Source organism: Perognathus longimembris, chromosome 2 (genome assembly GCF_023159225.1).
Source record: "Perognathus longimembris pacificus isolate PPM17 chromosome 2, ASM2315922v1, whole genome shotgun sequence".
NCBI classification, from domain to species: domain Eukaryota; kingdom Metazoa; phylum Chordata; class Mammalia; order Rodentia; family Heteromyidae; genus Perognathus; species Perognathus longimembris.
Genome location: NC_063162.1, coordinates 27,225,329 through 27,246,622, shown reverse-complemented (window position 1 = coordinate 27,246,622; position 21,294 = coordinate 27,225,329). Strand labels below are relative to the sequence as shown.

At 36.3% G+C, this 21,294-nt stretch overlaps 2 protein-coding genes and 1 non-coding gene across 7 annotated transcripts in view; 1 reads left to right on the top strand and 2 right to left on the bottom strand.

The window, feature by feature from the left end:
• LOC125346230 (cytochrome P450 2C18-like) overlaps positions 1–21,294 on the top strand; it is a 262,366-nt gene that overhangs the window by 153,058 nt on the left and 88,014 nt on the right. The window lies entirely within an intron of this gene.
• On the bottom strand, positions 1,950–20,387 carry LOC125346236 (cytochrome P450 2C5-like). Of its 5 annotated transcripts, none has more exons than XM_048338643.1 (9): positions 20,202–20,387; positions 19,906–20,068; positions 19,567–19,716; positions 17,325–17,485; positions 15,715–15,891; positions 12,819–12,960; positions 5,348–5,535; positions 2,903–3,044; positions 1,950–2,215 (listed from the first exon to the last, which is right to left on the bottom strand). In XM_048338643.1, the coding sequence occupies exons 1-9, from the start codon at positions 20,367–20,369 to the stop codon at positions 2,034–2,036; spliced, it is 1,473 nt and encodes a 490-aa protein (XP_048194600.1). In that variant the 5' UTR covers positions 20,370–20,387; the 3' UTR covers positions 1,950–2,033. The 5 variants fall into 5 exon arrangements, with proteins under 5 accessions (XP_048194600.1, XP_048194597.1, XP_048194596.1 ...); XM_048338640.1 differs by having other exon boundaries at positions 12,819–12,963; positions 20,202–20,369; XM_048338639.1 differs by having other exon boundaries at positions 1,951–2,215; positions 12,819–12,966; positions 20,202–20,369.
• LOC125347390 lies at positions 4,440–4,546 on the bottom strand. The gene has a single exon (XR_007210179.1). It is a non-coding gene; the product is annotated as a U6 spliceosomal RNA (small nuclear RNA).

The window sequence follows — 21,294 nt, the reverse complement described above, 5'->3', positions numbered from 1 at the left end:
TTAACTACTCACAAGGCTGAGAAATCTGGAAGATTATAGTTTGAAGCCAGCCCCAGAAGAAAACTACATGACACTTCATCTCCAAAATTACTAGGAAAAGCCAGGCTACAGGCATGTTTAAAGTGGTAGAACACTGGCGAAGAAAATATGCCTAGCAAGTATGGGAACCTGAGTTCAAACTCCAATTCCACGAAAAATAATAACATGGTGCTCCATAAATATAATTTTTATATTTTTATGTATCAGTTAATTCAAATGTAAAGCAACCACATTCCATTTTTCCATATCTTGAGGGTTTGCTGGCATACTTTTCAACAGGAAAATAGCATGTTGTACAAAATACTTTTTTAGTGCTGATGAGGGCAGATCCTAGGAATTAATGGAGGGTCTGGGCACTGTTCCTGAGCATTATTGTTCAAGATTAATTGGAGATGAGTTAAGTGAACTTGCCTATGTGGGTTGACTTGGAACCATGACCCTCTGATCTCATCCTCCTGAGTAGCTAGGGTTACAGGCATGAGCCACCATACCTGCTCAATATACTTTTATACTGAGCCCAGTTTTATGAAGAACCATGCATAATGTATGTTTATATCATGCACAAACTCATATTGCGTATATAATCACACATAACTATTCACCGATTTATGTACAGACTGTGCATGCATCTAGGCCCTAATATATTACCTTAAAAACTGCTGGGCAAAGGGGTTTTCTCTGGGGAAAGAGTTCAGCAGAGGGATGAATGATGATGGTTCTCATGTGATACATGACAAGGTAGAAAGAAAGGGAAATTGTGTGTTAGATGCACAGTTGTGAATGTTTGAAAAATTAAATGGGAGTAGTGATTTCAGTGACCTTATAATAATTATCTTTACATTTGTGTCAAGTGTAAAACAGTGTGTAGGAAGCAGGAAAATAGATGGAAGACTTGGTTCAATCAGTAGAGTTCTTGTCTAGAAAGAACAAGGCCCTGAATTTAAAATTTAGTACTGAAAAAACTGAAGAAAAACATGCTATGTTCAAAATGTATTGTCAGTTTTGTTTTTTTTTTGGTTTTTTTTTTTTTTGGCCAGTTCTGGGCCTTGGACTCAGGGCCTGAGCACTGTCCCTGGCTTCTCTTTTGCTCAAGGTTAGCACTCTGCCACTTGAGCCACAGTGCCACTTCTGGCCATTTTCTATATATCTGCTGAGGAATCAAGGCTTCATGTATACGAGGCAAGCTCTCTTGCCACTAGGCCATATTCCCAGCTTGTTCAAAGTGTATTGTATGCATATATGAAGCATCTTAAAAGGTACACGTGATGCACAGCAATAAAAATAATAGAGCAGATGACTAGCCATATAAAAATATAAAAGCATATCTTACTTTCAGTTAGAAACATTAGTTGAAAAGAATGTTTGCAATTTTTAATTTTTGTTTACACTAACATAACTAACATAGACATAAACTCTAACCTTTAATGATTATTCCTGTCTATGTCTCATAGTACTTACCTACAGGAGGAGATGCTTCTGGACATTGTTGTTATTCATTAAATCCACATCTCCAGGTATGGCAGGTGGCATAGACATAGAGTTTTCCTACCATCTTCCCTTTCCCCTTCCCAGTGCTTGCTGTAATGTGGACAACATGGGGGTCCTTTCATTGCTTCACTGAATTTTGAACAAAGTGGGATGGTCCAAGAATGACCCCAAGCATGAAAAATAAAATTTATTTTAGAGCATATACAGAGAAATAAGTCTGAATTGTCACATAGTAATCATTTTATTATTTTGTGGTATTAGGTAAGTTTAGCACTTGAGATGATGAATAAAACTCTTATAAAGCATAACGGACTATATGTATAATTGTGCAATGACACAGGAAACGCTCCAAACTGGAGACTGGATGTTCCTGGATCTGGAAGTAGTGGAGAGAAATGAGAAAGGAGGACAGGAAGGCATCCCTGACAGGGGAAGGGGGTGAGTGATGGCTCAGAAGAGGGAACTGCTGATACTGCACAGCTAGAGGCAGACAGCAGAGCTCTTCTTTAAACTGGAACAAAGCAGAGCTGGTATGAAGGGGGCACAGAAATAAACCCATTTAGGACTGGAGTTATATCGAGGTTCTGTGGATCTACGATAGATTTCAGGTTGAAGTTCTGTAAAATGGTGGTGAGGAATAAAAACAGCTCCATGCGGGCCAGGCCTTCTCCAGCACACACCCGTTTGCCTGAAATTAAAAAAAAGAAAAAAAGAAGTCAAAGCAGGAAATGACTCTTTGTACATAAGTGTGAGTGTATGAAGCCCTGCATTTGTAACTGGCAAAAGAAAGAGTCGGTGTTCATTCAGTGAATTGCCGAATGCATGGCAGATAGATTCATGGAGGTTCACAGGGAAGATAGGAGACAGATTATTTGCCTTCCTAACATGTAATTTTAAATAATACATCATTAAAAGTTTTGTTTTAGTTTGCTTTTTTTTGAATCTGAGCGTGGCAGCACTCTCCTGAGTTGATAATCTTGAGTTAGTAAACAGTCTATGCTACATTTTTAAGATCTTGTCCTTAAAAACAGATCCAAAGGCAAACCATACCAAATTATATTAAAAACAAAACCAGATTACCATCATCACGTAATCCTTTTAAGTATTTCTACATAATAAAAGCTCTTTAAATTTTTTTTCTTCCTCTTCCCCTTTTCTCTTTCTCTCTATGCTGCATTACTGCGCAGACAAATTAAGCCCCTCTACTCTGGTCAAACAGTGACAATGTGTCATGAGCAAGGAAAGTTCATGGGCACTGAGAGTGCTGTTCCTCATCATGAGTACAAATATACCAGCCTCAAAGGAGGCATTTTGTAAGTCCCAACTGAACCCCACCCCAAAGTTATCTTGAGATATAGAAACAAAATTTTGTTACCTGATGAGAAAGGCATGAAGTAATCACTTTTTTTAAAGTTACCACTTTTATCCAGAAAGTGGCCAGGATCAAACATCTCTGGGTTGGGGAATTCCTTGTGGTCATGCAACACAGATGTCAGTGATGTCATTATGGTTGTACCCTGGGAAAAACATACACACAGAGAAGCTAAGCAGACATATACATATACACATATATAAAAATATATTTATATATATATACATATATACATATATATTTACATATATACATATTTATATATATATATTTAAAGTGCCAGTGGCTCATACCTGTAACCCTAGCTACTCAGGAGGCTGAAATCTGAGGATTGTAGTTCAAAGCCATCCTAGGTAGTAAATTCCATGAGACTGTTATGTACACTTAACCACCAGAAAACTATAAGTGGCACTATGCCTCGAAGTTGTAGAGCACTAGCTTTGAGCAAAAGCGCTGAGGCACAATGCCCCAGCCCTGAGTTCAAAACCCATAAACACACACAAAAAAAGAAAAAATTTAAAAAAAGGAAACCAATAATTATAGAAGTTATATAGTTGACAAATACAATGAAATCACTTAGTTCAATCTTCTGGTCTAAAGCTGATGAAAACTTCCAACCCATGAACTACCTTCAAATCAAAGAAATATCAAGACATAAAAATTTGACAAAAGGTAAGTATGTCTAAAGTTTAACAATTCTATAGCAATAGACACAAAGGATATTGAAGAAGAAAGCCCAAAAAACCAAAAGCAAGATTATGAGAATGATCAATAAAGTGAAAAAGGACATGTATAAAAACATGAGTGAATACGAAGAAGATACGAATGAACAGCTGAACAAAGTAAGGAAAACAATGCAATATATCAATGAAGAGTTCAATAAAGATACAGAAATCTTAAACAAGAACTTGACTAAAATTTTAGAAATGAAAAGCTATACAAATGAAATAAAGAGCTCAATGGAAATGAGTGAACCAAATTGAAAACAAAACATCAGGGCTCAAGGACAGAATAGATATATTAAAATAGTCAGCTGAAGAATGAGGTGAAAAGTAAACAAGAAAAGAAGTTACAAGTCCACCTGGGAAACTTGAAAGCTTAAACCTATGTAACATAGGCATAGAGAAAGGTGAAGAGGCCCATGCTAAAGGAATAAGAAACATTCAATAAACTAATAGGCGAATATTTCCTAAATCTTTAGCAATCCAGGTACAGGAGGCCTCCAGATGGAAAACAGACCATATCAGAATAGAATCACTTCATGACATATTATAGTTAAACATTAAATGTTCAGAAAAATTAAAGATTATTGAAAGTTACGTAAGAAAAGTGAGGAGTCTTCTATGGTGTCAAGCCCATCAGCATAACACGAGATTTCACAACAGTGGAAATATTGAAAGCAAGGGGGGTATAAAGCAATGGAAAGGCAACAAATGCCCATCTGAAATGCAGTGACTGCACTTGCTCACCCTTCCTCCCCCATTCCTGTGGCCCCTTTGTCCCTACTCCAATGTTTCCGTTTCCTGGTATTCATTTTGATACAAATAGTGAAAGCTTCACAAATTTGAGTATCATCCTTGAGTAGGAACCATGCTAATCTTCTCTGTATTTTCCCAATTTTACCATATGTGCTGCCTAAGCCAGCACCCTCCTTAAAATTTTGAACTTTTAGGAAAAAGAATACTTAGCATTTACACACAGTGAGTTCAAAGGAGGATACTCTTAGGAGAGGAACATGAAGACACAATATAATATTTATCGGAATGAACACCAGGAAATGAAGACAAGAGCTCTCTCTCTCTCTCTCGCTCTCTCGCTCGCTCTCTTTCTGTCTCTTATTTTTCTATTTTGCTTTCTCTCCTTTTGGTTCTGTTCTTTCATTTATGTGTCTTTGTGAGGGTGAGGGGAGGCATAGAAATACAGGTACAATGCCCAAATTTATCTATAATTTTACTGTTGGCATAATAAACTTGCGAGTAGAGCATTTTGGAAAGTTGATAAAGACAAACTTGTGACATTCATGTGGAAATACAAAAGCTAAGCATAGCAAGAAGTAAAAAGAAAAGAAGGAGGAGGATGGGGAGGAAAAGAAGAAGGAGAAAAGGAGAAGGAGAAGAAAAGAAGAAGAGGAGGAGAAGAAAGAGGAGGAAGAGGAAGAAGAGGAGGAAGAAAAAGAAGGAGGAGGAGAAGGACAAGGAGGAGTAGAAGAATTATAAGAATTATTATTATTTAAGGAACAGAGAAAAATTGGAAAATTCACATTGCTAGATACCAGGGCTATTATTGCATGGATATATAACCCCAAACTTCCCATATCACAACCTCTCCCAGGCAGCCAACTGTGAGACTTTTGCAGCTCTCTCATGCATTGTGGAGGAGCAGAATCCCACAGTGAACTCAGGAACTCAGGCTCCCTATTGAGGCTCAGCATAGAAGAAACAAGCCCACCTTGGGAATGATGTAGTCTCTGAACTTAATGTCCCGGGTCACTGCATGGGGCAGGTTCATGGGTACGAGATCAATGTATCTCTGAATCTCATGGATCACAGCATCGGTGTAGGGCATTTGGCTCCTGTCCTGCATGCAAGAGATCCGGTGCCTGCCAATCACATGGTTGATCTCTTCCTTCATTTTAGCTGGTTAAGACATAAATAAGAAATGGTAGAGTAGGAGGAAAGTGGCACATTGGACATAGTAATTCACTGGTACATAAAGCTTGATAATGTATCTCAACAAGATTTGAGGTAGAAAAATATATATGCTTCATGGAATACTTACACACACTCACACATATATATGTATATATGTATATGTATATATATATACATACATATATATATATATATACGTCACTCTCCTACTAAGTAGCCTTATAATGCATTAATGCATTTGTAAGAGTTCATCTTTCTTGTAAAAAAAACCCAAAAAAAACAAAAAGCTATTAATGTACATGTTTAAAAGTCTATTTTTGAGGACACAATTACCTTCACTTATATCTCCAGATTTCACAAATCTCCACAAATATTTATGGTAACTCATGGATTAGACAATAATATAAATGGCTCTAAGAATAACAACAGTATAACTTTTATTTTTTCAGTATGACTTTTATGATATTAATAAAATACTCCTATTTCTTTCTAATTCAGAAATTTTTTGTTTATAAAAGTGGCGATTTACCATAAAGAGTTCCATTTACCATTAATGTGTAGATCCATAAAAAGTTCCATTTACCATTAATGTGTAGAACAAATGTTGTGTCTTTAAAAAAGAGTTTAGCATCTGTAGTTGATATGATTAGAAATAAGAGTATATTTCAAAAAATAAACAGGACACAAGTAAAAGTATAGATGAAATTACAATATAAGGAGTGACATTGATGAAGGTGCTTTGTAACTCATGAACTGATGTATTGAATTGAAACCCCTTTGTCCAACTACTTAATGATAATTTTAAAGAGTGTTATATTTTATACATATATCAAAGTATCAGCATTAAATGCTTTTGTACAATTAATGTACACCAGTTAAAATACAGAACAAGAAATGATCGTCCTTAAAAAGCCAGAAATAAAGATTAAGTTTATGATAAATCAAACATTTATTAAACATTATATGAAGTGTGTGTGTGTGTGTGTGTGTGTGTGTGTGTATGTGTGTGTGTATTACAACTATATTGGGCATCCTAGTATATGGTTCTGAAATTTATCTTCTTATTTTGGAATAACGATCCTGCCTCCATCCCTCCCTCTCTAACTCCCTCCCTCCCTTCCTTCATTCCTTTCTTTCTTTTTCTTTTTCTTCCTTTTTCTCTTTTGCCAGATGTGGGGCTTGAACTCAAGGCCTGGATGCTGTCTCAGAGCATTTTATGCTCAAGGCTAGTGATCTACCAATTGAGCCACACTTCTGGCTTTTTCTGAGTAGTTTATTGGAGATAAGGGTCTCATGGGATTTCCTGCCTGGCCTGGCTTCAAACCATAATCCTCAGATCTCAGCCTACTGAGAAGGTAGGATTACAGATATGAACCACTGGTGCAGGGCCAGTTGAGTTTTTAATTACACTTAGAGAATATTCATTGATTTCCTAGTATATGAGATCAAAATGTGCATTTCCATCTCTATTTCACATATTTAGCCACATCTACACAAAAGTACATAGAGATGCACTTGCTCACTTCCCCTCATTTCATTTACAACAATATACTAAATATGATATTTGAAGTTTTTAATGAACATTCACAGTTTTAACAATTCTGGCTACAGAAATATGGTCCCCTGGGTGGAAAGTAGAATTATTTTCCATTTATTGTACTTCCCTTGTCTTACACAGCAGTTCATGATTTTCTATGTCCTGAGGCATAATTATTTGCAAATATCCAAATAGGTGTTTAAAACTTGTAGCAATACATAGTAAGTGGGAAATCTGCAACTCTTGGCCATTTCTTCTTCATTCACAGTGTCTCCCTTCTCAATTTGCATCATTTGTTTTTGCTTTGTTCTGATGTGGGTGTTTTCTAATTGAGTTTCTAGCAGCCTCAGTGACAGTCTTAGAGTACCCCATGACCTCTCCTTCCATTTCTGAAGTCCACAATTTTCTTTCACTTGGTGTTAGATAACTGAATGAAATGCATTATATTGTATTTTGTGAAAAAAAGAGTAAATGGGTATAGAGTTTATAGCTTATAAGGAAGTCTAATCCTCACACATTTTTCATCAATACATAAGTAGTAGTCACTCTTTAGAATTCTGATGACATTTCCATCTTCTCTTTATATATGACCTAGTTTTGTCTTTCTGAAAGTTGCGATGATCTTTCTAATCCTGGTGTTCTGGATTCCTACAACCTTATGCCGAGTGAACGTTTTTATTCCCTTAATTTTGTTGGACACTTGGAGAGAATTTTCTACCAAATTGGTAGAATACAGAGATTCTTATTGTTCTTCACTCAAGAGGATATGCTTTGATGATCAAGGCCTTTGCTACATTTCTCTTCTTTACCTTTCACTGTCTTTACCCATAGTTTCTGAGCACAGAATTTCCCAGGTTCAAATTTCTCTGGAGAGAGAGAGCGAGATCCTGTCTTTTCACCCAATGAATGGAGCTGTGCTGAGAATTTGAGCATGGAGAGTTTGTTAGCTAAATTCTTTTTCTATCTTTGTGGACACCTGTTATTTCTAAATAGGAAACTTTATGGGAATTTTAGAGACATAGCTTGGTTTTTCTTCCCTCAGAACTTTTCCTGTTACCACATTAAAGTGAAAGCATCATGTGTCTGGCCCAAGTTTATTTGATCACTATTAAATCTACTTTAAGTGCCAGATTTTGGGAAAAGATTTCTTATCAGATTATGATTCTCCTCTCTTTTTGTCCTCAGAAGATTAATTCTCCTTTAAAATTATCTTATCATTATTTCCTAAATCTTAACATAGTGTATCACAGCTAGAACTCCTTAAATGTAAAATAACATTGCAAGTTAACCAAGAAGATTTAAATGTACTAAACAGACCCATATCCAGCAATGAAATAGAAACTGCAATAAGAGATCTCCCATCCAGGAAAAGCCCAGGCCCAGATGGATTCACAGCAGAATTCTATAAGGCCGTCAAAACAGAGCTCACACCAATATTTTTCAAACTCTTCAATGAAATTGAAAGTGAACATTTGGTAATAAACACATTCTATGATGCCAGTATACCCTTATCCCAAGACCAGACAGAGACTCATCTAAGAAAGAGAACTATTGACCAATTTCCTTGATAAACATTGATGCAAAAATTTTCGACCAAATTCTGGCCAATTGACTTCAACAAGTTTTCAAAAAGTCGTAGGTTATGATCAAATTGGATTCATTCCAGGGATGCAAAGCTGGTTCAATAAATGCAAGTCAATTAACATAATTCACTACATCAATAGGAGTAAGGTCAAGAATCACATGATTATTTCTTAAGATGCAGAAAAAGCATTTGATAAAATCCAGAACCCATTTATGATAAAAAGCTTTGGGGAAACTAGGATTTCAGGAAGCATTCCTGAATATAATAAAGGCTGCCTATGACAAACCCACAGAGAAAATAATACTTAATTGTGAAAAGTTAAAGCCATTTTCTTTAAAATAAGGAGCAAGACAAAGATGTACACTCTCTCCTCTCCTCTTCACCATAGTACTAGAATTCCTAGCCAGAGCAATAATGCAAGAGGTAGACATAAAGGGGATCCAAATGGGAAAAGATGAAGTTAATCTCTCTCTCTTTGCAGATGACATGATCCTGTATCTAAAGAACCCCATAGACACTACTCCCAAGTTAATGAGCTGATCCAAAACTTTGGCAGAGTAGCAGGATAGAAAATAAATCCTATACAATCAATTGCTTTTCTGTATGCCAACAATCTAAAGAGCAAGGCTGAAATCAGGAAAGCAACTCCTCAAAAACCATAAAATACTGAGGAATAGTAACATTAGCCAAAGAAGTGAAATACCTCTATGATGAGAACTTTACAAACCTGAAAAAGGAAATTAAAGCAGAAGTAAGGAATTGGAAAAACTTCCCTTGTTCCTGGATTGAGAGGATTAACACTGTGAAAGTAGCAATATTGCCAAAGACTATCTACAAGTTCAATGCAATATGCATCAATATACCAACACCATTATTTAATGAAACAGAGGAAGCAATCCAAAAATTCATATGGAACCATAAAAGACCCAGAATGGCAAAAGCAATCCTAAGTAGAAAGAACAGTGCTGGACGAATTTCAATACGAAACTTCAAGCTGTATTACAATGCTATAGTAATAAAAACAGCTTGGTATTGGCACAAGAATAGGCCTGAGGACCAATGGAATAGAACTGAAGACCCAGAAATGAACCCACAGAAGTATGGCTACTTAATCTTTGGTAAAGGAGCTAAAAGACTGAGATGGAAGAAAGACAGCCTCTTCAACAAATGGTGCTGGCAAAACTGGTTCAACACCTGTAACAAACTAAAACTAGATCCTTATATATAAACCTACACCAAAATCAATTCCAAATGGATCAAAGACCTTGAGGTAAAATCAGATACACTGAAAACACTACAAGAAGGAATAGAAGAAACACCTGGGTTCCTTGGCAAAGGACAAAATTTTCTTAATAAAGGCCCAGAAATGCAACAAATCAAAGAAAGGATGGACAAATGGGATTGCATCAAACTGCAGAGCTTCTGCAGGGCAAAGGACATAGCTTGCAAGATAAATAGAAAGCCCACAGATTGGGAGAAGATCTTTACCAACCATACAACAGAGGCCTCATACCTAAAATATACGCAGAACTCAAAAAAATTAAATTCCTCCAAAACAAATCCTCAAAGAACCAACTGCCCCTTCAACAAATGGGCTAAAGACTTAAAAAGGGACTTATCTGAAGAGGAAATGAGAATGGCCATGAAAAAGACACATGAAAAAGTGCTCTACATCACTGGTCAAAAAAGAAATGCAAATAAAAACTACATACTGAGATCCCACCTCAACTCAATAAGAATGTCCATTACCAGGAAAATCAATAATAACAAATGCTGGAAGGGATTGGCCAAAAGGGAACCCAACTACATTGTTGGTGGAAGTGTAAAATTTTTCAACCACTCTGGAAAGCAGTATGGAGGTTCCTCAGAAGCCTAAACATAGAGCTCTGTTACAACCCAGCAGCCCTACTTGCTTTTTGCAAGTAAAAAGATGAATTTATTGGGGAAGTTCCGGATGGAACGGTCCCAGGTTTCAGAAAAATATGTAACACAGAACAGGACAGTGGCACAGAGACTTACTTCTGGAGGATTCCAAGTACCAACAAACCAATTCAGCTCCAATGGAGAGCTAAATTGGGACCCATGGGGACAACAGACACAACTTGAACATGTGGCATGGTGTAATGGTGCCGGAGCTATGGTCAGGCCAGGGGGCCAGCAGCCCCACTTTTATATCTACCCAAAAGATTAACAGCAAGACCACACTAAACCCACCAGCACAACTATGTTCCTAACAGCATAGTTTGTCATTGCTAAAATATAGACCCAACCCAGATGCCCCTCAGTAGATGAGTGGATCAAGAAAATGTGGTACATATACACAATGGAATTCTATGCCTGTATCAGAAAGAATGACACTGCACCATTTGTAATGAAATGGAAGGACTTGGATAAATTATACTAAGTGAAGTGAGCCAGACCCAAAGAAACATGAACTCTATGGTTTCCCTCATAGGGAATAATTAGTACACGTCTAGGATAGTCCTAGGATAAGATCACAATTGCTCAAGAGCTATGCTTGTATGAACATATAAGATGATGCTAAGCGAAATGAACTTCAAGTTATAGAAACAAGTGGTATATCACTGTTGTAGTTATTTTCAACATGCCATGTGAAACTGTGCCTTTTTTTTTCATATTCCCTTCCTGTGGTTTTACCCCTGATATCACTGCAACTGATTTTAGTACCCTGGATATTGTATGCATATTGGAACTAGGAAACGGAAAGGGAATACCAAATTCGAGAGACAAATGATAAAAAGACAAGCAATGCAACAGCAGTATTTATAAAACTATATGGTGTAAACCAACTGTACAACTCATGGGAGGGAGAGGAAAATGGGTAGGGGGAGGCTGGGGAAAAATGAGGGAGGAGGTCACAAATTGGATAAGAAATGTACTCACTGCCTTACATATGATACTGTAACCCCCTTGTACTTTGACAATAAAGAAAAATAACATTGTAAAAGATAAAAATTATGAATTCCCTTTTAAAATTCTAATCTTATCAAACATAAGTTTTATGGAAATCGACTTCTGAAATTGTGAAAATCCTTCATGGTGGCTTCTGCCTCAACATTACCTTTCTAATGACTTTTTTTTTTAGGACATGTCTGACTACAGAAATATGGTTCCCTGGTGGAAACTAGAATTACTTTCCATTTATTGTTCCTCCCTTGGCTTACATAGTTCACAGTTTTCCATTTCCTGAGTTATTAGAATCATTCCCAAACAGACAAATAGGTATTTAACACGTCTAGCAATACATGGTCAGTAAGTGGGGAATGTGAGACACTTGGCCAATTCTCCTTCATTGCCAGTGTCTCCCCTCTCTCCTTGAATCATCTGTTTCTGCTTTATTCTGATGTGGGTGTTTTCTAAGTTGAGTTTCCAGAAGCCTCAGTGACAGTCTCAGAGCACCCTGTCACTTTTCTTTCCCAGTTTCCCATGATTTCTTTCACTTGGTTTTAGATAAGTGAATGAGATACATTATACTGTATTTCGTGGGGGGAAAATAGAAAATGGGTATCAAGATTATTGCTTAAATGGAAGTAAAGTTTGCTCACCTTTTTTCATCAATACATAGGAAGAAGTTACTCTTAAGAAATCTGATGCAATCTCCATTTTCTCTTTACATAGGACCTGGCTGAATCTTTCTAAAATCATAAAATTCCTTCATGTATGGCCTCTGCTTCAGTAATACCTTTCCAATGAGTCTCTTTTATTAGGACATGTCCCAGAATAGAATTCATCTCTGACACCCTCATAAATTTCTAAGACGTCTACTTACGCATTGATGACAAGAGTTCTCTGTGGCCTACGGCAACATTAGACTTGTCAGAATGAGGAAAGGTATACAGAAGAACTTCCCTATTGTAAAAGCTGGAATTTTTGGTCTAAAATCATTATCTACGTTAGGTCCATTTATGCAGGAGCTGTTTTCCAACCATTATCTGATATAAAATCCAGACACCAGAAGAAAGTCTTATTGCTTTTCCTACTGCCTTGTTCTCATCACTTCTCTCTGATTACAGCTGATGGTACAGGATGTTGAACTGTGAGACATATCTGTGAATGTGCAAATCACAAGCAGCATCTTTCCTGCATTTTCCTGAAAATCTCCTAGGTCTCCACCTGTGCACCTACCTGTGACATGGGGGTGCTTCATCAGGAGCAGCAGGCCGTATCTCAATGTTGTGCTTGTTGTTTCTGTCCCAGCACCAAACAAATCCAATGCAACAACCGTCAAATTTTCATAAGTAAATTCCAATGATTCTTTTTGATTTTCCTGCTCCTAGGATTTGATACAATTATATTATTTACCAGTACATGATACCTGTGAATGTACAGTATCTCACAGTGGTACAAACCTGGAGAGTAAAGGATTAAAGGAAATGAACAATAACATAGTGGGGGTGGTACAGTAGTTGAGCCTAATGCTTCAGGGCTTTTGTGCTATCCTTACTCTAACTGATATGGTATTGAGACTTAACCCACTAATAACTATATTTTCTCTATTATTGAAAGGATCAGAAAATTGGATAATAGAAGTAGGAAAACAAGGATACAGGTGTTATAAGCCTGAAGCAAAAATCTGCAATTAAACTTTTTTGTTGTTGATGATGTTGTTGGTCATGGAGCTTGAACTCAGCTCTTTTGCTCAAGGCTACTGCTAAACCACTTGAATCACAGTTCTACTTCCCTATATTTGTTGTTTAAATTGGAAATAAGAATCTCAGGGTCTTTTGTGCCCAGGCTGCTTTATACCTTGATCCTCAGATTTCAGCCTTTTGAGTAGCTAGGATTTCAGGTATGAGCTCCCCATTGCAATTTATCTTCTTTTTTCAAAAATTATATACGTTCAATATTACTTCTGAAAGTGCTAAAAGGCAGAAAAACCTCGGAGCCACAAGGTGTAAGAATGACTTCATCCAAACAAGATGGGCCAGCAGATGGGAAACACCCGAGTCCTGTGGTCTAGGGAACCTGTGACAGAATAACTAGGAATGCATGAGCTGAAAAGACACTAAACCACGAAGTCAAAATGTGTTCACATTACCTTGTCATTGGTATAAAGAAGAGAGTATAAATAAATCTGTGTCAAGGACTGAGTAGATGATGTAAAATTAAGTTGTCAACAAGGTTGCAGTTTTAAATGTTTAATGACAAAATCATTAAATGATCAAATTTCATGATTTTCTAGCTGGTCCCAGGCCAGCATTAAATCCATCACTTCTTTTTTTTTTTTTTGGCCAGTCCTGGGCCTTGGACTCAGGGCCTGAGCACTGTCCCTGGCTTCTTCCTGCTCAAGGCTAGCACTCTGCCACTTGAGCCACAGCGCCGCTTCTGGCCGTTTTCTGTATATGTAGTGTTGGGGAATCGAACCTAGGGCCTCGTGTATCCGAGGCAGGCACTCTTGCCACTAGGCTATATCCCCAGCCCCTCCATCACTTCTTTATAATTTCCAGATGACTTGTAGTATAGCTAATATGTAATAAAATAATGGAAATAAACTGAACCTCTCAACATTTATACTTGCTAGAAAAAGAGTCATCTCCTTTGACAATATCAACTTTGGGTGCTTTTTAAGCTGGACAAGTTAAATCGACTTTGGTAATATAACTTTGTGTACTTTTCTTTGATCATCCAGTTACAATTACACTTAAATCTTAAGATAAAATTACTCTAGAATAGTGTGCTTATATACTAATATTAAAACTTCCATCTGTCACAATGAATTTGGAGATTTAATAGTTGCATGGCACATAGCCTAATATAATCCAGGCTGCATAAATGTTGAAAAATTAATGAAAATCTAAATGAATGAAAATCAAATGATTCCATGTCATGGACTAAAGCACTAATTTTATCTAATATCCTACCACCTTACAGAAGAAGTTAACATTCCAATGCTAATAAAAGAGAACAGAGTCTCTCACAAATAGATGTATCATAAAAGAAGTGCTAAGGGGAGTCAGAGTCAATTAGAAAGTAAAGCTTCTTGAACAATAAATCAGCACTATATCAAGAAATACATATCCTTGTTAAATATGACCCTACAGATTAATATGAATGATGATATTTTTGTATTCAATCTCTTTTTAGTTTATATACATTTGTAAAGAAAATACATGAGGCAATAATCAGTATATAAATATGTAATTTGTGATGAAAACAGATCCAGTTGGGGGGAGGGATTAATTAAACGTGTAGTCAGAAACAAATTTGCTATAATTTCACACTAGACACTCATAAATTTGTTATAGTAATCCCCATGGTAATGAATAAGGAATCAACTATACTTAGTTGATTGCAGTATATATCATTTATAAATTATCTATGTGCATTGTACATATATGTTACCTACATAACATTTTCACTATATGTTTATGTGAAAGTAACATAATAAAACCCACTAAAATCTATAAACAAAGAGTAAAGTGGGCTTAGTAAACATAATAGAAGAGGTGAATTTAACTAAAATACATTATACACATCTACAAAAGATCACAGTTGAAACCTTTGTACAATAGTTGTGTTAATAAAAATATGAAAAATATAATAAAATAATGTTAATACATACTAAATATTACAGTGAAAAAAATTAAAGATGGTGAACCATGACCAATTAAGGATCATTCCAGAATTATTTCCTCAAAGCCAATTCTGACTTTCAGAACATGCAGAAAGTCCACCCTCATGAAATCTTCTATTCTGTACAGTACATAATAATGACACTCACGTTTATGTAATGACACAGTACTTTGCATGGCAATTGTTTCTATTTCATGTGCTTCCATTTCATTCCGCTTCTCCTATTTCAATTATTTTTAATAAAGCAAAGAGCAAATGTATTCTAATTATTTAACAAATTAGTTTTAAGTTTCCCAGGATGCTTAGTGTAAATTCATTTATATAAATGATAACTTATTTTTTAAGTACTTCTGCTCTGACTGTTTAAACATCTTTAGTAACACTGACTATTCAATATGACACAAAATGTTCAAGATTCTAAATAACTGTAAGATTTTTCACATTTTACCTGTTTCATTTTGATCAGGAAACAATCAATCAAGTCCCTTGGGTTGTTAACATCTAGTGATTCCTCATGGTCTTTTACTTTCTTCAAAATATAACTTTTTATATAATCAATATTTTTCATCACTGTGTTATGACTCCCCGGTACATAATCAATAAGATCATGGAAAAGGTTGTAGATCTAAAAGTAAAACATTAATTTATTAAATAAAAATGTATTTGCATGTGCATAATATATATATTATAAAAAAAATTGGCTGTAAGGAGAGTTGTTAAATGGTTTTCATCTTGAAGGGAAACTTTGATGGAATTTATAAACTGAGAGGGGTTCAAGGATACCCTAAAACTCATCCTTGTGCCAGAGTATCTTACAAACTTCTCAATGATCACATAATTATTATTTTTATATTTTATTGTTATTTTTACATTTTATATTGTATTATTACAGTGTTTAGGGCATGCTGAATCAGTTCAAGGGAAAACACTGTGAGGCTTTTTTAAGAGTTCAATATTGTCATTTCTACCCATGCTACCTAACCATCTAGGATCACAGAGGAATCATCAAACACTCTGACTCTACTCAGTGATTTCTAGTAGCTTCCACTGTCTCAAATACCTTTCTTCTGTGTGGAAAAATACTTCTACCCACTGCCCAGTAATAGCATAAGTATGAGTTGTCTGATTGGAAAGCAAACCTGTGGGAAATGTAGGCTTTCACTAAGGACCTGGATATACACAGATCCACTAGGCATCTTTCTGGAAATGAACAAAGCCATTTACAGGATTATCCCTTTGGGATTTAAGAGGAAATATCAAATTGCTTGAGTCAATCCTATATTTGCACTTTTTTAGTGGGCATAAAATATAGGCATAGACATCTTCCTCAGGTGTTTATATTCTTTTTCTTCCATTTCTATTAGCATTAGTTAGTTGTTAAAGGCATTACTTTTGATATGTCCATATATAAATGAAGTGCATCTTACTTTTTAGTGCCAGTATCAGGGTTTGAACTCAGGCCTCAGGCTCTTGCTTGGCTTTCTTGCTCATGGCAGGTGCTCTACTACTTGAGCTACATTTCCTGCCCTGTTTTTTTGCTGGCTATCTGGGAGATGGAGTCTGGCATACTTTTCTGCTCTGGCTGGATTCAATCCATAATCTTCCAGGAATCGGTCTCCTGGGTAACTAGGATTTTAGACATGAGTCAAAAGGCCCGGCAATACAATGTATCTAGACCAGACTCAGCTCCTCTGCTAGTCTCCCTAATCCTTCCCCTCACTTCTTCCCAAACCAGTTCCAAAAAGCTTCACTGATCCATTTTGGAACTGCAGAACATGAACTAGATCTCTGTCTCTTGCCCTGTAGTAATATCAATTGAAAGCTGATCAAGGATCTTAGTATAAAACCAGAAATTTGGGAGGTATTACAAAATTAGAAAAGGAAAATCACTAGAACACGTTGGCCTAGGCAGTAACTTCCTGAATAGCACTCTACAATTCTTTAGGTAGGACTGTCATGTACAGGTATTCATCTTGCCATTTGCTTTTTATTTAATTTGGGTCTGTTAAAAAAAAAAAAGACAAGTGCTTTCTTAGGAAGAAAAGATCCTGGCTTCACCTGTATCCATGGTGAGCTCAGAATCTGGACGTTCTCATTCAATTTCTCCATCAAGTTGAGGAGATTCTTGTCTTTATAGTCAAAACGATTCTGGAACACAACAGAGCAGATCACATTGCAGGGAGCACAGCCCAGAATGAAGGTGGGGTCGCAGGGTGAGCCTGAGGAATTAGAAACAAATTGAAATATACATATGAAACACTTAGTCTTGGTCATCATTATGAATTTGTATTATTGTGTTGCTTATAAATTTCTCTAACAACCATATATCCAATATGAATTAAACTGGCATGTCACTTTACCTGAAGCCTGAGTTGGCCAGTACACAAACTAAGCAACAAAACAATGGTAGTTCATACTAATTCCCTTTACCTAACATCTTTCAATTCCATATGTATGCTATTTTGGAAAAAGAAGACTTTTATATAGGCAATCATCAACCATTCCTAGTAGTAATATATCTGTTTTCAAGCCTGTAGACTACACAATACTGAGAAAGAAACAGAGAGATTATCAGAAACCTGTAGCTTTTTCGAATCACTAATGGAGAGAAAGTAAACAGAAAGATTGTACTAAAGTTCAAATACAAGAAAGAACCAAAATAAAAAGCAGAATGCATTCATCTTATAGGAGGAAAAAATAATAATAACCAAATTTAAAATTTCATTAAATGAAAATGTCAAGTAAGGCAAAGAAAAACATAAAATTAATAAATAGGAACTTTCCTCTTCTTTCTCCTTTTTCATTTTAGTATTTAAGAGTGGATTTCTCTTCATTAGGAAAGAATAGACAGTAACTATAATCAAACACCAAATTTAATATATGGACAAGGCTGAACTTTTGAAATTCTTGGATGAATAATATGTTACACACTGAGGTCTTATCATTTGACAGATAAATTAAAGGAAAAGATTATGTTTTGCTTTCTGTATGTTGAAATTGCTGTGGACAAATAAATAATATGTATGATGCCATTGAGTTTAAATCACAGACCCAAATAGCCATGAATTTACAGCATTGTGAATTGGTGTGAGTCATTTGGATAAACAATAGTCATTGAAATGGTTGCATGCATGTAGGCTGCTTAAAGATTGAAATGAGTCACAGCTCTCACAAAAAGTATTATTTTAACTATGAAGGAAATGGTTATTTGGGAAGTTGTTGAGATTTGCTATGAATGCATGTGTGTATCATTCGCAGGTTAAGTCTGATTCTTCATCCTTCATTTTATTTGGAAGAATTAGCCAGGCCATTTAGAATCCAAGTAGACAATGCACTGTAACTAGCAGTTAATAAGTGAGTGGACTTGGTTATGGAAGTAATTACCATGAGATTTTTTTAACATAAAATCAAAGAAATATGAAGAAAGGTGATAGGCAAAATTGAAAATTTAACTAGAATATACTAAAAGAAGTCTACATAAAGAACTGATTGTAATAGTTGAAATCTAACTAATTGAATCATTTAATCAATTTGTGTATTTTATAGACTCATGGTAGTGCATGAAGTTACTCAAAATATGTAATAAAAACTGTAAAGTACTAGGTAAGAAGAAATAACTAAAGTTGATCTGAAGCAATTATACTATGTTTGCAGAGAAATAGTTTTTGATGTGAATTATATTGAGAGACACTAAAAGAAATAAAATCATAGTTTAATCCGCACCATGAATTTCCAAAATTATAGACGTGGGTACTGAATATTTACTGAAATGAAAATGAGCATACATATACTTGCATCTATGTGGGGGTCTATGAGGATTAATTGGGTCATTACTACCCAGTTCATTTACCAATCACTCCCATGTAATGACAACACTAAGTACCCTGAATTATGGTTAGGAGGGAAGCATTATTCTTCCCTCTTCCAAAAAGAAAGTCAAAACATCTATTCAGTCAGACACTGGTGTGGCTCCTGACTAGAACCCTACCTACTCAGGAGGCTGAAATGATTGTGGTTCAGACACAGCTCAGGTAGCAAATCATGCAAATCTATGGCATCTATAGTAACTCATGAGCAAAAAGCTTGAATTGGAGGTATAGCTGAAATGGTAGAGCACCAGCCATGAGCTGAGCAGGTGTTTAAACCTCAGAGTTCAAGTCCCAAGTATCAACGTAAAACCAAAAAGATTTATAGTCATAACTTCTGATGTGAAAACCAAAGAATCCAAATCTGACACAGAAGGGCATTAACAGGGACTTTCATATCCCTGTCTAAATTAGTGATTTATAGCAACTCCCACCGTTGGTTTTCTTCAACTCCTCCACAAGGCAGCAGGCTTCCTCTTGAACACGATCTTCAATGCTCCTCTTCCCCATGCCAAAATTCCGCAAAGTCCTGAGTGCGAAGCGCCTCATTTCTTTCCATCTGTGTCCATTGCTGAAAACAATTCCTGAATGAAGGGAAGCAGAAACATGGATGGAGATCACAAGCAAGGAAGGGGAAGAAGCAGATGGCAGCCACAGGAATGGGCAAGCTCTGACTATAGAACCCTTCAGGCCTCTTTTTCCATCCTCATTATCCCCACATCCTCTGCCCAACACATACATGTATTCATACACACAAGCACATGTTCACTTACCATGGTCTTTAGCAAATTTTTCAGACAATGGGAACCTGCCTCTCCCAGAGAACTCCTCCCCATGATCAATCAGGGCTTCCTTCACTGCTTCATATCCATACAGCACCACAGTGGGCTTCATGCCAAAATACAGAGTGAACACAGGGCCGTACGCTTTGGAGAACTGGAAATGAAAAGATAAAAAAGACGTCACTATTTGCTCCTCAGGGTGAACCAGAGAAAAATGCATGCCAACATTGTATTTTTTTATGCTTCTGTATTTTTGACAACACAAAGGGTACATGAAGAGTACTTACCCCAGTTAAAGATTTAGTGATGTCTTTAATATCAAGCTGCAGTATATTTCCAATAATTGGGAAAGGAGTGGGGCCAGGAGGGAGCTTTCTTCTTCCAGAGTTCTGCCTCCATACGGAAAAGAGAAGCAGGCAGGAGAGACCCAGCACCAGGACAACTACTGGATACATTGAGGCTTGTCTTCTTGCTGAGAGCACAGTGAGCTTGCAGTGCAGACCTTTAATAGTGACACCAAGATTGTAGGGTGTGCCTCTTTAATGCATTAGTAATGAATTAGGCAGCTATTTCCCAATTTCTTCTGAATAGATTTTGTCCTGATGATAGAGATAAAGGTAGAATGACCTGTATACATGTCCCTCTCTCCAGAGGGCACATGGGAGATGGTGGTTTAGTTGCACTGGTTGTTGATCAAGTATTGATAACTTAAAATACAAACCTACCTGCTTCCAATGTATAGCTATGATTGAGAAGCGCTAAAGTTAATGACTTGATCTATAATAACATTATTCAAAAATATTTTTCCTTTCATGCATTTTTATGGTTATTATAAAGGTAGGTTTACAGAGGGTTTACAATTACATAAGTCAGATAAAGATTACATTTCCTGATTTTCAGATTAGTGACAAGTTGGGAGGTGCTGGATCTGAGGATATTCTGTATGGTGTATGAAATGTGTATTTAATCTTGTTTTTTGCTCTATACAACATTTTCACATGTGGCCTCAGTACTGGGACTCTTCCATAAGTTAGTGGACTCCTAGAATGTTATTTGTATGTAAATGTAAAATATCTGGTATCAGTCATGCATTAGGAAAAGGCAAACATAGATTGAGTGCTGATCCAAAGTTGCATGTCCTTGTGCATTATGTAACAGAAAAATGGAAATTTATGATCATTGTTCTTTTTCTTTTTCTAATGAGGTGAGAGGGAATCCAGAGTACAGGAGGACTGTCAATGCCGTGTGGCTCCTGGTGTTTCAGTGAGATTGCACTGCACCACAGCTTCCTGAAGAACGGTCCAGGAATTCTATTCCCATCTCCGTAGAGTTGAAACTTGCTCAGTATAACCCAGGAGAAAGCCTTTGTCATGTGGTTTA